Source organism: Sciurus carolinensis, chromosome 3 (assembly GCF_902686445.1).
Source record: "Sciurus carolinensis chromosome 3, mSciCar1.2, whole genome shotgun sequence".
NCBI classification, from domain to species: domain Eukaryota; kingdom Metazoa; phylum Chordata; class Mammalia; order Rodentia; family Sciuridae; genus Sciurus; species Sciurus carolinensis.
The window spans coordinates 64,345,936-64,362,267 of NC_062215.1; the positions used below are offsets into that span (position 1 = coordinate 64,345,936).

Sequence of the window (16,332 nt, forward strand, 5' to 3'; positions counted from 1 at the left end):
TACTAATATGGCGGGCTGGTCCTGGCACACCTGATGCCGGAACCAAATAGTCCAGTACAATATCCCAATGAATACTGCTATCGCCGACAGCCTACAGGCTCCATCCAACGCCACATCTTGTTCCTTCCTGCTCGTGCCTGACTCCAAGGGCATGATAGCCATATCCCATTACCAAAATGGCGAAAAGAGAAGCTTTCTTGTGAGGGCCTGCAGGTGACAATACGCCTGCGCGGGAGGCGGCAGTGTAGCTGTGGGGCGGGAGGGGCGCATTCTCAACACGCCTGCGCGGGAAGAGCGTCCTTTCGGTCTACACACAAAACACCAATGGATGAAGAAGCCCCAGGTTCGTGCGGCTGCGCCGTGACCCCTGTGAGCTTTCCCAGGCGCCTGCGCGAGGCCTCAGGTCCAGCCCTTTTAGCTCAGTACGCTGGCGCAGGGCAGAAAGGCGGGGCTTCGAGGCTCCAGACCGATGCCAGCGCGGCTGCGCGCTGGGGGGTACCCCCTTACTGCGGCTGCGCGGGAGCCTGGTCGCCGGCTGTCACTGCGGTTGCGCGCGGCGAGCGGCGATCCCGGGGCGCCTGCGCGGGTGGCTTTGCGGGCGCTCGCGGTAAGTTTGCGCCAAGTGCGCGGCAGCCGGGACGCAGACGGCGGCGGCGGCGAGAGGCGGAGCCCGGGGACCACCCCCCATCACCCTCCCCCCAGTCACCTCACGTACCACAACCTCACCTAACCTCTCACCCCCCCTCCGATCCCCCCAACCCCGGGATGGCAGCGCCCGCCAGTCTTCCCGGCCGGACCAGCGGTCGCCAGCGCCGGCTTTAGCCTGTGGGACTAGGCCCCACCAAGGCCTGACCCCCGGAGCCGGGACCCACTGTGCAGTCAGCCGCCGGGCCGAGGCTGAGGGGCCGCTCCCCCCTCACGGCCCGTGGGGAGGACGCTGCCGTCCCAGGAACTGGGGGCCGGGGGGTGGGGGGGAGCCAGGACGAGGAAGTCGGGACCCGTGTTGGGAAAAAAGAAGGGGAACCGGGGTCAGGAGCGCCCCCTTCCCCGAAATCCCCCCTCCCCCCGGGGTTGGGGGGGCCGAAGCAGAGAGCGCCCAGCCCGGGAGTTGGATGAATGTGGGAGAAAATGGAGACCAAGACGATCGTGTACGACTTGGATACGTCTGGGGGGCTGATGGAGGTAAGAGTAGCCCTCCGCATCCCCTTCCCCCAGCGCCGGGAGGGAACCTCCGCCCTCCGCCCCACAAAGCCGGCCCTAAGCTCGAAGCACTACAGGACCCGGGGAGGGGGTATTCTTTCTTTCCCAGCCTCTTCCTCCTATCTTTGCAATTTGGGGGGCTGAGCTCAGCCTCCGAGGACGTTTGCAGCAGTTTCACCTACCCGCCGCCCTCGATTTTGCTTTCCCGAGTTCCAGCCCACTCCATCTCGTTGCACCGGTGGGCCTCCCCACCCCCTTCTTGTCGGCCCCTTTGTGCTTCCCCCAGCACGTCCGGGTACCGGGCTTCGGGCCTCTCCCGAGCTGGGCTTTGGAGTCCCCCACTGTCCATACAAGGAAGTGGCGAGAAGGGAACCGCGCACCCTTTCCCCATCCCCCTACCCTGATCCTCCCCATTTGGAAGAAGCTCTTCTCGTTGTTGTGCGGCAGGAACGCGGTTAGGGTGGGCTCCCCCTGGTTCCGGGGGCTGAGAGGTTCTGGGAGCAGCCTGGATGGGAGGAAGAAGGACAAAAGGGGGGAGAGGGGTGAGTGACGGAGAAGCCGCGCCGGGGGGGCGACGGACTGCCCGGGAACTCCGAGTATGCACACACGCCGTTTGTATGTGTGTGCAGCAAATCCAAGCTCTGCTGGCTCCCCCCAAGTCCGACGAGGCAGAAAAGCGGAGTCGGAAGCCGGAGAAGGAGCCCCGGAGAAGCGGCAGGGCCACCAACCACGACAGCTGCGATAGCTGCAAGGAAGGTGGAGATCTCCTGTGCTGCGACCACTGCCCGGCCGCCTTCCACCTCCAGTGCTGGTAAGGTCTGGGGACCCCTTTGGAGCCCCTTGGCTAACCCTTCTCGAAACATTCCTTCACCTGGCCTGCCCTTGTCTGCTGAAATAACGGGCGCTTGTGTCCGCTAGCTGACTCTGCAGCCGCTGGGGCGAGCGCTTCCCCGCCCCCGGGTGTCTGCCGGGAACTGGCCGTTTTGCAGGGACCGGCAGCTGTGGGTCCGGACCCCGGGGTGGGGGTTGGGAAGAGTGAGGCAAGCCTCATCTGAGATTGGAAGTCGCTGGGGAGTCGGGACCAAGCGGGCCGAATACGGCCGGCGGTGGCGGGGGAGGAAGGGGAGGAGCTCCCGGATCAGTGCAGCTCGGCGGCCCGCGCGCCCGCCGCCCTCAGGGCTTCTGCCCGGCCTGGATCTCCTCGGGGTGGGTGCGCGGAGCCCTCGGCGCTCCAGCCACCAAGGTCCAGACTTCGGCGACCTGGAGCTTGTGGCTGTGGAGGAAATCATGGAGGGTGTCTCGAGTTCTCCTGTTCTTTGCCTCTCTGTTTACAATATGGCGACCTGCCTTTAAATTATATTTTTATTCTCAGCGCCATTTTGGCTGCATATATGATTTGCAAACGTTTTCCGGTGAAAGGTGGGGACAGCCCTTCTGCAGAAGCTCCTCGGGAACTGGGACTGGGATCTCGCCGCTTTGGTCTCTTTCTCTGCCTCGGCTTGCCCCCTGTTGCCTCTCAGAGCTGCCTCCCTCCTCCTTTTTCCCTCCCCGCGCTGCCGCCTCTTAGGAAATCGGGCCGGGTTAGACAATTAAAATTGCCCTTGGGCGCCGATTTCACTTCTCCGCTCCGGATCGGCGAACCCTTCGCCGCAAAATTCTTTGCTGCCGGGGTAGGATTGTGTGCAGTGATTCCGGAAAGGCATTTTTAAGAAGCTGAGAACTGGAAAGCCTTGCAGTCCCCGCACCCCACCCCCTTACTGAACGCGAGGGGAGGGGAGAGACCGAAGAGAGAGGGAGGGACCTGGGTTGATTGCCCGCTGCTTGATCCTCCTCTGCAGCTCAGCCTAGAAAATCCGGCAAAGAAGAGTTTAAACTCCATCTTCTGCCTGCAGAAATCACCTCTGTCCTCCACAAAAATCCCCCATCTGCGCAGCGAACCCACATTGCATCTTGTTCTGTTAAGCAACAGTTGACTGACTGAGGCAGGCATCTGAAAGGAGGCAGGCTGGAGAAAGCAGGGAGAGGTGGCTATTTTCTTTACCTCCACCGGTTTTTTTTGTTTTGTTTTTTGATGTTGCCTTTTTAGCCCACTGTTAGCAGGGCGGGAGGGATTTCCCTTAAGGTCTCTCTATTGTTGCATTTACATTCCTTCTCCGGGTTTGTGAAATAGTGCCTACTTTATTTGTACTAATTGCAGGTTTTGGAACACTTATTAGACAGATGACTGATACTAAGTCTGTGGTCAGAAGTTATGTGGGAAGCTCCCATTACCATTCCCAAGATACTTTTGCCCAGAAGGGCACCCCATCTTAGCTTGTAATGTTACAAGGACAGAAATGATTATCCTGGAGGAAGCTTTGCTGCTGGCCTTTAAATTTTTATTATAAAGTTACTAATACCAGCTGTAAGGTCCTGTGATTTTTAGCCTTTCCTTTCTCTAAACTCTAATCCACCTGGAAGGAATAGCTCTGGTGAAGTTTCTTTTGCTGCTCTTGAACACAGGAGAGAGTTGTATCTGAATATGTTGTAATGCTTACAATTTTTATTGTAGTAATTTGATATGTGTACTAGGACTGTGGGTTGTAGACATTTCCCCCCCAGTACTGGAGATTTGAATCCAGAGTCTCACACATGCTAGACTAGGACTCTACCACTGAACTACATCCCCTAGACATAGGGGTTTTTTTGTTGTTGTTTGAGATAAGGTCTCTGGAAGTTGCCCACATGGGCCTCAAATTTGGGTTCCTCTTGATTTAAAGTATGGGCTAATGTTTTACCCCTGAGATGAAGTGGCATAAGTCTCATTTGTTTAATAATGCCGAAATTATTTAATAGAAACCCCAGAGCATAGAAAAAATGTGCTATTTTGCCTAAGATTGGGCTTTTAAACTCTGAAACTTAACCTCTGAATCTTTAAATTAGACTGAGTCTAAAAGTTGTCAAGTTGTAATAAGCATTTCTGCTTTAGCTGGAAAGAGAAAGGAGAGAGGAAGGAACTTCTACCTGCTGATGAGATTCTGGTTTGTCCAGACTGTACATTTCACTAAATACTTTTTTTTTTCTTTTTTTCTTTTTTGAGACCATGAATGGGACCTTGGTAATCAAAGATTTGAGAATTGTACTGAGATAGGAGTTGCTTCATATTTTCAATTCTCTCTTTGAAGATGGCAATACTGAATGTACTGTTGACTTACCTGAGTTATTATCTAAATCACATAACTTTCTAGGTATTGGCAAAAAGGCAGGAAATCTTTTTTTAAATAAGAATTCCCTACATGAATTTTATTTGATAAGTAAGATTTGTCCCACTTTCCTGCCTCCTAACTACTCTCTCTCCCACAAAAGTGAAATATTTCATTAATCAATTCAACCAGGGTAGTGAGGTCAAGCAGTTAATGTCTCAGAAAAATTTTGATCCCTGAGTATGTTTTCATTAATTTTGTCCTATTCATTGCTTATTTTGTACCATATGGAGTGAGGTTAGGCTATATGACTTTACTTTTTCTTGCTTTCCTTTTGAAAAGACTGAATTATTTAGATAAGCATAGTAACGAAAAGTTCCATTATATACAGACTGTATAAGAGTGAAGCTGGAATTTGACAAATGCTGTAGGTCACAATTGCAGTGCTGCAGTGCTGCTTTCTCCTTTCAGAGTTCAGTGATACAAGTCCTTTCTCAATCTCTAGTGTCCCTTGCCAGTCTGCCTCACAAGTGAACAGGCCCAAGTAAAATGTTGTAGAAGAGATTCTTAGGCAAACTACCTCTGGTCTTAGTGACACAACCATAAACCATGGGGATTTTTTTTTTTTTTTTTTTTTTTTTTTTTTTGTACTGGGGATTGACTCCAGGAGCACTTAACCACTGAGCCACATCCCCAGCGCTTTTTAAAAAATATTTTTATTTTGAGACAGGGTCTTGCTAAGTTGCTTAGGGCCTCACTATGTTGCTGAGGCTGTCTTTGAACTCAACAATCCTCCTGCCTGGGCCTCCTGATCCACTGGGATTACAGGCATGCACCACCGTACCTGGCTCATAGGGGACTTTTCTAAGATAAATTACTGGAGTTTCATGACTGGTCAAATAAACTGTTTTCATTGCCCAGTCTTTTATTAGGGACCAATGTATTGTTATGAGGAAACCTCATCTCTTCCCAATTAGATGGGAAGCACTATTTCAGGATTTTCTATAATGATTATTTGGGTTAGGGAATGAATTATTCTGAGCTCAGTACCATGACCTCACTGAAGAGTTAAAACTGAGGAGCTGAGGTCTTTGTCTAGGTGATAGTGTAATCATTTTATCCAAGTTTAACTGGTTTATCAATTATTCAGAGTGATAACAGGGGTTATTAAACCTGCCCCTAGAGAACTGGAAAGAGATATGTTTTTAAGTGTTCCCTGGTGAAACTAACCTTTGTCATAATAATCATGCCATAAGTTGACCTTTCTGATAATTCAGATTTTCATGGACTGATCCTTAAAAAAATCTGTTAAAAGGTGTGATAATTGATAGTGGTTTAGTTGTTGCTGGCCCATCTTTCTGTGTGAGAATGGGAAGAATTGTTGTCACTGATAGAGTGAATACCATAAGGCATCAGTAATGAAGCTGACTAGAAACTGGCTGGTTTCCTCTCACTGCTTTCTCATGGCATTTTGCTCCAGACAGGGACCAAAACGGTTGGATTGAGAAGTGCACCTACCTCGGCAGACCTCAACATGGTCCCTTCCCGTCAGACAGATTTCTGTAGCATTTGCCTCCGCATGTTATATTTGGAATTGTTGGCCGGCTTTCCTCTCTGGTGTTGGCAGCAAGATCCAAAATGAGGTTTTCGAAGAATGAGAGTAAAAAGGTCTCTGCACAGGCAAAACTAAGCTCAGCTTGGAGTTTTGCATTTTTAATTTTCAGTGAGTCATAACAAAGGTTTCACTCACAGAATCTAGAATAAAAATCTTTGTTTGAATTTCTAAAGAGGTGATTTTTTTGTGATTTTGTTGTGTTTAACTCCTCATTAGACTAATATCAGGTAGACAATGAATTAAAATACATTTATTTTAACGTCGACTTATGAATCTGTTGTTTTTAACACAGTAAATTCTTAGAAGCCTGATGCTGAAGAATCGGAGGTTACAATGTCTGGATTCCCTCCCCTCCCCTCCCTTCCCCTGCCCCATCAGCAGTTAAATGATTCCACAATAAACAACCTGATTGATTAAGGTTTTTGTTTAGGTCTTTTTTTTTTTGGTACTCGGGATTGAACCCAGGGGTGCTTAACCCAACCCTTTTTATATTTTATTTTGAGACAGGATCTCACTTAGTTGCTTAGGGCCTCACTAAGTTGCTGAGGCTGTCTTTGAACTTGTGATCCTCCTGCCTCAGCCTTCCTACTCTAAGACTTCAGGTGTGCACCACTGTGTCTGGTGCTAATTTGATTTTGTTTATTTATTAATTTGTTTTGCATTTTCTGTAAGAACAGCACATAGCCCTGGGTTTGATCCTCAGCACTGCAGAAAAAGAATAACAGCAAGGCACAGTGGTGAGAGCTTGAAGGCTTAAGAAAATGGATCACTTGAGCCCAGGAGTTCTAGGCCAGCGTAGGCAACATAGTGAGACACCCATCTCCAAAATATAAATAAGAATAGTATTTGGTATTTTTGTGGCCCAAATGACTTGGGTTGAGAAAGGAAATATCAGAGATATTAAAAGTGGGAAAGAAAGTAATATTCCTGAAAGATGAATGTTTCTGTGTAACTTAAGGCAAATACTTAATGGTACTGTTGGAATTTTTCATTTTAGGCCTATTCCAAAATTAATTGCCATACTCAGTGAAAGGTAGGATGCAGTTATAATTTCATCAATTTCCCACTGCTCCTTAATGCTCTCAAAATACTTTATAAATGGGCTCCACTAATATATTAGGACAGTTTGGGGCCTTTGTAAATGACTTGTGTGTTTTTTATATAAGTGTGCAAAAGATGTGTTTAGGTTTTCTACCTTATTTTGAATCTGGAGGTCAGAGTCATAATGGTCTATTGTAAATTCTTGGTCAAGTATGCCTTCAGGAGTATTTTTTTAAAACCACATCAGAGGAATGTACAATAAATCGTCTAATTTGAACTGAAAGGGGATTCAAGTAGTGACTACTGTGTGTTGGAAGAAACTCACTGTATTACATTATTCCTTAACCTCTGAGCAAAAGTACAAGTGATATATCAAATTACTCAAAGGGGGCTCAGTAAACCTTTTCTTTTCCTTTTTTGGTACCTAGTATTGAACCCAGAGTCACTACTGAGTGGTTACTGAGTCACATCCCCAGCCCTTTCTATTTTTTGAGAGACGTTCTTGCTAAAATTCCTTAGGGCCTCAGTAAATTGCTGAGGTTGGTCTCAAACTTGCAGTGCTCCTGCCTCAGCCTCCTCAGTCGCTGGTATTACAGATTCCCTGCTTCCGTAAACCTTTTCAAAGTTCATCCTTGTAGCATTTATCAGTACTTCATTTTGTATTATGGCTGAACAATATTCTATTGTATGAACATACCAGTTTTATCTGTTCATCAGGTGATGGACAGTTGGGTCGTTTCCACTTCTTGTATTGTGAATAATGGTGCTATGAACATTTGGGTATAAATTTTTGTGTGGACTTATATTTTCCTTTCTCTTAGATGTGTACTTAAGAGGTGGAATTACTGGGTCCTATGGTAATTCTTATGTTTAACCTTTGGGAGGAACTGCCAGGTTGTTTTCTATTGTGGCTAAATCATTTTACTTTCCCATTAGCAGTGTGTGAGGGTTCAAGTTTCTCCACATCTTTGACAACACTTGTTATTGTCTGTCTTAATTAAAGCCATCCTAATGGGTATAAAGTACTATATCTATGAGTAAAAAGTTTCTTCCTTGAGATTCAGTCAAGATGGTACACCTTAGTGGAAAGAACCTTATGAAGTAGCTTTGTACATTGGTGTTTCGATTTCTCTGGGTGTCTTCCTAGCAAAGAAGTCTAACGCTGAAAGTTACCCTAGGAGAAGTATTAAAAGAAGAAAAAAAAAAAACAAAAAACAAAAAACCTGCCTTTGGCAGGATACCTACCCAGACTCACCAGCCACAATAGAAAATTTCTGTGTTTAAACATTCTCATACTTGGCCTTATATATTAGGAAGTCTTTTGTTTTTGTTTTGGCAGTGCTGGGGATCACACCCAGGACCTTGACCATAGTAGACAGGTACTCTACATTCCCAGCCCAAGAAGGAAGATTTAATTGTCTTCGTTTGATTGGTAACAGCTTGGGGTAGAAATAACTCCAAAGTAATTAATGTGCTGTCTTTGGAACCCAGTTAACAAGATCAAAAAGTTGTTTGTACACTGCAGCAGGCTCACCTATTTATATGTGTCTTTATATAAGCCCAGATAGTAAACAGGGATACAGAGTGCAGAGAATATTTGCCTGAAGGTTTTATGTAGCTCATAAAAAGAAACAGTCTGCTTTAATGATCCAGACAGGATTTTTGTTACCTAGAACTGCAGATGTCCTGCTTACCAGAAATGGGTATAGCTTTTCTCCTACATATGACAGTAACAAAATCAGGTAAAGCTGAATGTTGTGTTCTTTTGCTTATGGGTAAGAAACCATCTCTAAACTTACATGTCCTACCTCCAGCACATATATATTTCTTTGGGTTTGTGGTTAAGAAGGCCACCCTGATAGAAAATTCTCTTTGGACTTCTACTGGCCCTTTACTAAATTAATGCAGCACAAGCTCCTGGAAATGCATTTTTGTTAAAGTATCAGAGTTTTAAGTCACCGAAAGGAAAAAAAAAATGTGTTTCCCCCCTCCTCTTGTCTCCTCCTTTGACTTCAAGGCCTCAACATGATCAGCTACATTGCCATTCAACAAGTGACACTTATAAGAGCACCTCTGCATAATTCTAGTCTCCTGAGAGAGATAGGTCAGGAGTAGGTTGTTTCCTTGCCAGTTTGCTGAAAGAGGAGGACATTGTATTCAGTATAAGTCCTAGACCAAATTTCAGAAAGGCACTTTGCTGTTGCAGATTTGACACTATGTCCAGGACACATGCACAGGTCACTAGCCGATTGCTTTTCTCATGACTTGAGAGTAGTTAAGAATGAGAAAGTAACTTCTTTTCCTGCCTGCTCTTTCCAGATACCAAAATCCTCATCCTTTGAGCCTAAGGTCGGTGTCTCTCTCTCTCTCTCTCTCTGTCTCTCTCTCTCTCTCTCTCTCTCTCTCTCTTTTTTAACCTTTTTTTTTTTAAGTTGTAGATGGCCATAATACCTTTATTTTATTTTTATGTGGTGCTGAGGATGGAACCCAGTGCCTCAACATGTGCTACCACTGAACTACAACCCCAGCCCAAGCCTAAGGTATTTCTAAATCTAGGCCTCAGCAATGAGAACAAAGTTGAAACTTTAGCACATTTTGTACAGAAATCAAAGGCTGAGAGGTACAAAATTTATTAATGAAAGGAAAAATTGATTTTGACCCATTGATAGGGAGGAACTTTACTACCTGATGCAATTGGTGAATTCATAGTAAGCAAATTCCTAATGTACCTTGCAGATTGGTGAAGACTTTCTTTTAATTTTTCTCTTGGTGGTTCTGGTATTGAACCCTGGGGCACCACTGAGCTATAACCTATACCTTTTTGTTTTGGGAAAGGGTCTCACTGAGCTGTCTAGATTGACCTCAAACTCGGCAATCCTCCTGCCTCAGCCTCCTGGAATTACAGGTGTTTGCCACCACCCCCACCTGGTGAAATTTTCTAAGAAATAAAACATTTTTTCTCTCTTTGTAGTTCTGGGGATTGAACCCAGGGCTTAGTTCATGCTAAGCACTGAGCTATATTCACAACCCAGTAATGAAAAATTTGAGTCACTCATTTAGAGCTACTTGTCCTTCCCTTTTACTATCATTGCACTGAATAGATGCTCATTGAAACTATTTGAAGGCTTTTTCCCTCTTACTGCTGCCTAATGCCAAATAGTCTTACAAATGAGAGACATGCAGGTTGGGGAGATAGCTCAGTTGGTAGAGGGCTTGTCTCGCAAGCACAAGGCCCTGAGTTCGATCCCCAGTACCGAAAAAAAAAAAAAAAATGAGAGACATGCAAAGAAAAACATTGATTAGGAAACAGAAATGATATCTGGGTTATTGCAAGAGGGTGATACCTTCATTTAATACACCCACAAGGTGACCGACCATTCCTTCCCTCAATTACATTTGCTTTCGCAAATGTTAATCACTTTGGTGTTTTATTTTTGCCCTTCTATTTTCTGATAAATTGTACAGGATATCTCCCAGGAAATATCTCCCAGTTTTGACAGAACGAGAAACACTTAAGAGTAAAAACAGGGCCGGGAAAAACTCCATGCCAGAACCTAGCGTCATCTTTCCCACTGATCTGGACTCGGCATGAAACTTCTTTTGAAATGAGCTTGAGAGAGCAATAGAGGATTCTCCTTGGGGTTTGACTTTAACCACAGCAGGAAGACATCAGTTCAGCTCCAGGCCAGGCAGAGGTGAAAGAACCTCTCAGAACTACTAGCAAGTTAGAAGACTGGAGTTGTAGCTCAGTGGTAGAGCACTTGCCAAGCATGTGTGAGGCACTGGGTTCGATCCTTAGCACAATATAAAAATAAAAATAAATAAAATAAAGTCCTATGGACAACTGAAATATGTTTAAAAAGAGAAGAAGTACTAGCAAGCTTGAGTTCCAGGTGGAACCCTGTTTATGGCAACACGAGTACACTTGCAGGTTTTTACTCAGCATTGTCCACGGAGGAATGATTTTTGGATGTTTTTGTTTTGTTTTGTTTTGTTTTGTTTTAGTACTGTGAATTAAAACAGGACCTCATGAATGCTAGGCAAGTGCTATACCGCTGAGCTACCTCCCCAACTCTCTGTTTTTATTTGTTTGTTTGTTTGAGACAGGGTCTTTCGCAAGTTGCCCAGACTGGCTTTGAACTTGAGATCCTCCTGCCTCAGTTTCTTGAGTAGTTGGTATTACAGACATGCACTGCTGTGCCCAGTGAGGGATACTGAATGTTATTTTTCTCTTGTCTATGTGTGGAAAAGCTAATGCATTGCACAGAACTTTGAGTGAATCTAGATAAGTCTCTGCATTATGAAACTGGCCAATAAAGATCTGCTCTTCTCTTTCTACCACACCTGGGCTTCTGTGATGAGATAGGAGCTTTAAATTCCCACATTCACTGAACTGATTTGAATCAGCTAGAGTTCTGCTTATTATCAGTTTTTGTTTTGGGGGAGGTTTTTTGTTTTGTTTTATTTTGTTTGGTGGGGAGGCTACTGGGGATTGAACTCAGGGTACCCGACCACTAAGCCACACCCCTAGCCCTACTTTGTATCTTTTTTAGAGAAAGGGTCTCACTGAGTTGCTTAGCACCTCACTTTTGCTGAGGCTGGCTTTGAATTTGCGATCCTCCTGGCTCAACCTCATGAGCTGCTGAGATTACAGGTATGCACCACTATGCCCGGCTTTGATTATCAGTTTCAACAAAAGTCATCAATTATTGGTCAGATCACATTGTGAAAATTATACTCCATTAATCTCATTAAAATGTGTCTGAATAGATTGGCTCTGTTTAACTTCCCTTGATCTTCCTTGCCATTTTTTTGAAAGAGCGTCATCTTTTTTCTTGGTACTGGGGATTGAACCCAAGGATGCTTTAGCCCTGAGCTGTATCCCCAACCCGTACTCTTTTTTCAGACAGGATCTTGCTAAGTAAGTTGTGGAGACTGACCTTGAATTGCAATCCTCCTGCCTTGGCCTCATGAATAGCTGAGATTAGAGGCATGCACCCCTATTCCCAACCCTGAAAGAGCATCAACTTGAGAGAATTTTGTCACTGATTTTGACTTTTTGATAAACATTGTTTGCTATATCCCTCTTTTGTGGTTGTTGTGGTTTTGCCTGGTATAGCCATTCTAACTTAGCAAACTGTCATACTAAAGGAAACACCTAATTCTATGATATCAGACTTCTTTGTAGACTGTGGTTTGTTGGTGTTGAAGTAAGCTATATGTTAAGAAAAGTCTGCAGTTTAAGATAACAGCAAATAACTCTTGTCTAAGGTTTGTATGCCTGATACATTTCTTAAAGGGCTTCCCTCAAATGTTGTCATTTGTGAGCATATATATAGACCTGTAGGACGATCATTCTTTTCTTAAGGACCATTCTAGAGAAGAGTGAACCAATGGGAAAAACATGGTTGTCTGTTTCTGACAAGTATGTTCAACTCCTAAATAGGTCACTGAGGGTATAAGTGAAAGGCTATGGAAGCCCAAGTCAGCACTTGGCTATGGCATCAAACCACGGCAGCATGGTTTGATAGCAAGCCCAGAAGATTACTTCAGTCCTGGTGTGTATGGGGGGGGGGTCCAGGTTTGAGCATAATTGGGGAATGGGGAAGGGTAACGGTAAAAGGAGGGAACGAGTCCTATGCTATTATGTACCAAGTAATATTCTCCCTCTTTACCTTTTTTATGACCCTATCATGGGAGGTAAATTAAGCAGAAATCCCTCTTTAGGGAAAAGCAACTGAGTCTTAAGTAAAAAATTTGTTCTCTGGATTTAGTAGAGTTTTTAAATTTATTTATTTTTACTTACTTTTATTTTTCATTTTTTGCAGTACTGAGGTTTGTGCACAGGGCCTTGTGCATGCTAGTAAAGCATTCCCCAAGGCCCTGTTATTAAGCTATATCCCCAAGGCCCTTAGTGCATTTTTAAGTAAGGTCATTTTTAGTGTTCTTAGTTTTCCAAGCCTTTATAAAATCTTAGGTCCAATCACTATAAACTGGCCCAGATTCTTGAGGTGTGTTTGTAAGAAGAATATGTCATGGCTATTTCCTTTTTCTTGATACTCCACTAAAATTTGGCAACCAAACAGTAAGCAGTTTTCTATAACTCTGAGACTTATATGGAATACACAGTTAAAATTTTCGACTCTTCCTTCCAATGGAACCTTCCCTAGGAGTATTAGGAAATGACTATTGAGCCTATTGCACTCCTGTAATCCCAGCTGCTGGGGAGGCTGAAGCAGGAGGATTGCAAGTTCAAGACCAGCCTGGACAATTTAGCAAGACTCTGTCTCAAAATTTTTAAAAAAGGTGCTAGGGATATAACTCAGTAGTAGAGCACTCCTGAATTCAATCTCCAGTACCATGGTGGGGGTGAGGGAATGACTATTGAAGTCAGAATGTTGACCCTTTTCCAAAATCATTAGGTTCTAGCATCTATCATGAGATGAATGACTGAAACCCTATTTCTAAAAAAAGGTTTACATGTAGAGAAGTTGGGATTATGAGTGGCCAAGGCAGGTCACTGATAGATCAGGCCCTGTGGCACTAGGCCCAGCTTGCAGAAAAGGTAGCAGAGGAAAACACCCAGTATAGTTGTTGGTGCCCTCCCTCCTTTCCCTGAACTAACTTTTAGCACTCTTCTCCAGGTGTCCTTTGCTGAGAGAATGTCACAAGCCAGTTCTACATATAAGGCATAAAACTTGGGGGCACAGTCAGCTAGTTTGAAAGAATTGTATGCCTGTGGAAGTGATGCAACTAGCTAAGTTTCTCAATGGGGCATTTGTAGTGGCCTGGCACTTCATTGGTTTCCTTGTTAACACTGCCACTGAGGCTTTGCATGAAAAACTAGCAGTCCTTGTGCTTTTTATGTGCTTTGTGGCATTAGCTATCTTAGAGTAAGTAGCTAGGATAAAGAAGGGTAATAGATTAAGGTTTAGGCACCCCATGAACTTTTTGCTTTCATCTCTCCAATATCCTTCAGTAAGGCCATCTTCTTTCCTTTAAAAGTAGACCATACTTGAAGATAAAAGCTGAAGATAAAAGTGTCCAGAGAATGCTTGCTGTTTCTACTGACATTTAAATTTCATTAAATTATGTTCCTTCAGAGCATAAATTGTTAAATTTGACTATATTGCTATGGCTTTTAATTTAAATTTTTAAAATTTTAATTATCAGGGAGTGGAAGAAGGGGAGGAGGAGGAGGAGGGGAAAGTGCTGGAGAACATTGGTTAAATTATATTATTATGTTGTGTGCATGTACCAATATGTAACAACAAATTGCACCATATGTACAACTATAATGCACCAATTAAAAATGTGGAAAAAATGCACAATGGCGCACCCTGTAATTCCAGTGATTTGGGAGGTTGTGGCAGGAGAAGCACAAGTTCAAAGCCAGCCTCAACAACTTCGTGAGGCCCTATGCAACTGAGCAAGACCCTGTTTCAAAGTAAAGACTGAGGGCTGGGGAGATAGTTCAGCTGGTAGAGTGCTTGCCTTGCAAGCACAACACCCTGAGTTTGATCCCCAGTACCGCAAAAAAAAAAAGTAAAGACTGAAAGGGGTTGGGGATGTGATTTGGTGGTTAAGCATCCCTGGGTTCAATTCCCAATACAAAAGTGGGGAAAAAAAATTTTATTTAAACTATACCTAGTATGTCTTAGATTTTTCAGAATATAATATGTTTTCAGTTTGCAGGAAGAAAGGCCTGTGGGATTTTTTCTTTCTTTCTTACTTTGGTACAGGGGATTGAACCCAGGAGCATGCTACCACTGAACTATACCCCCAGCCCTTTTCTTCAGATTTTATTTTGTTTTGAGACAGGTTCTTGCTCTTGCTAAATTATCCAGGCTGTCCTCAAATTTGCAATCCTCCTGCGTCAGCCTCCCAAGTACCTGGGATTTCAGGTGTGCACCATCATAATTTTTAAAAAGGCTCATAGGTCGATGCATAGATCAAGATGGCTGCCAGGAGACATAATTGTGGTCCTTTCAGCAGTCACATTTACTCACTATTTTGGCTACTACCAGTACATTTTCTGAACTGGCTGAGGGCAGCAGGGCCAGTCTGGGAGAGAGTATGTATTATTTTTTGCTGTTGGTCTTACACATGGTGCTAAATATAATTTTTGCAGAATTTTTATATGATAGTGGACCTTAGATGGATAGATGAGACCCATGAACTGTGAAATTAAAAATCAAAACTGTTCAGTGCTATTGTTTGCTTGCTGAACACTTCTCCCACCAAAAGAAGACAAGGGACATATAGATAATAATGGGGACAGTCAAAACTCCCTTAGTCTGATATTTCAACTGAAACTGCCATAAATGGCCAGAGAGCTTCTGATTCCTGGAGAATGATGGATTCTGACAGGAGGGACCCCTACCAGTTCATGTGACTGACCTGTTTTATAAAAGAATCTGAGTGGAAGACTCTTGGCATATTGTGTGTATTCATGTTGCTTGTATAGTGTACCTGTTAAGTATTTATATTAAGTCGAATATTTTGTCCAGGAAGAAAAAATGGAGTGTTCTTTTGTAAATATTTTTCATACTATTGTTTTCTTTTGTCCTAAGATATATACTAACACTTTTAATTTGGTTAAGTGAGATTTTCATGTCTCTCAGGTTGGCTCAGGTTTATGATGTCAGTGTCACTTAGGTGGATGGACAGTTGAAAACCACATATCAGTAACCTCTCATTTTAAAAAAAAAAGAAAGAAAGAAAAAGAAGGTTCAGAGCTTAACACCATTTTTATCTGCATATTGTAATACACGCACACACACACAAAAGATCTCTGAAATAAAAGGCCGTTTTTCTCCTTTGTGGTCTTCCTCCACCTTTCCCCTCCTCTCTTTGTTCTCTTATTCCCCTCCCCCTTCTCTGTTCCAGTTCCATATAGAAAAACTGTTTGTGCTGGTAGGTAATTAAAACGGTGCTATGGAGCAACAGGTCCCACTTGGTGTCTAAATCTGAAGTAAATGTTAATATCATGCAGGTTCACATGTATTAATAGGCGAGGGAAATGAGTGAGATTAGACACAGACACTCTGCTTATAGGACTTGAAATAGATACTCTTAATTAGAAAGCCAAGAACCATGACAACTACCAACATCTTCCACTTGCAATGGTGAGCTGCAGCCTCATTAGTGAATGAAAGAGACATTCTAAATTAAAACTGGGCTACATCCTTTGGCTGTGAGTTGGGATCATCTGGCTCTGGACTTTGAATCTTTGACACAGAGAGGTTTGTCAGTACAGGCATTACAGTGGGCTTTGGGTTGTGTGTGGCTTTC

At 43.9% G+C, this 16,332-nt stretch overlaps 1 protein-coding gene across 2 annotated transcripts in view; it reads left to right on the forward strand.

Moving 5' to 3' along the window:
• The first annotated feature begins 558 nt into the window (after nt 1–558).
• Phf12 (PHD finger protein 12) overlaps nt 559–16,332 on the forward strand; it is a 43,045-nt gene continuing 27,271 nt past the window's right edge. The window contains exons 1-2 of one of the 2 annotated variants that reach the window (XM_047545953.1): nt 559–1,182; nt 1,830–2,011. In XM_047545953.1, coding sequence (XP_047401909.1) covers nt 1,117–1,182; nt 1,830–2,011 — 248 coding nt within the window. In that variant the 5' untranslated portion in view covers nt 559–1,116. The remainder of the gene's footprint in view (nt 1,183–1,829; nt 2,012–16,332) is intronic. The other variant, XM_047545951.1, reaches the window with a different exon arrangement.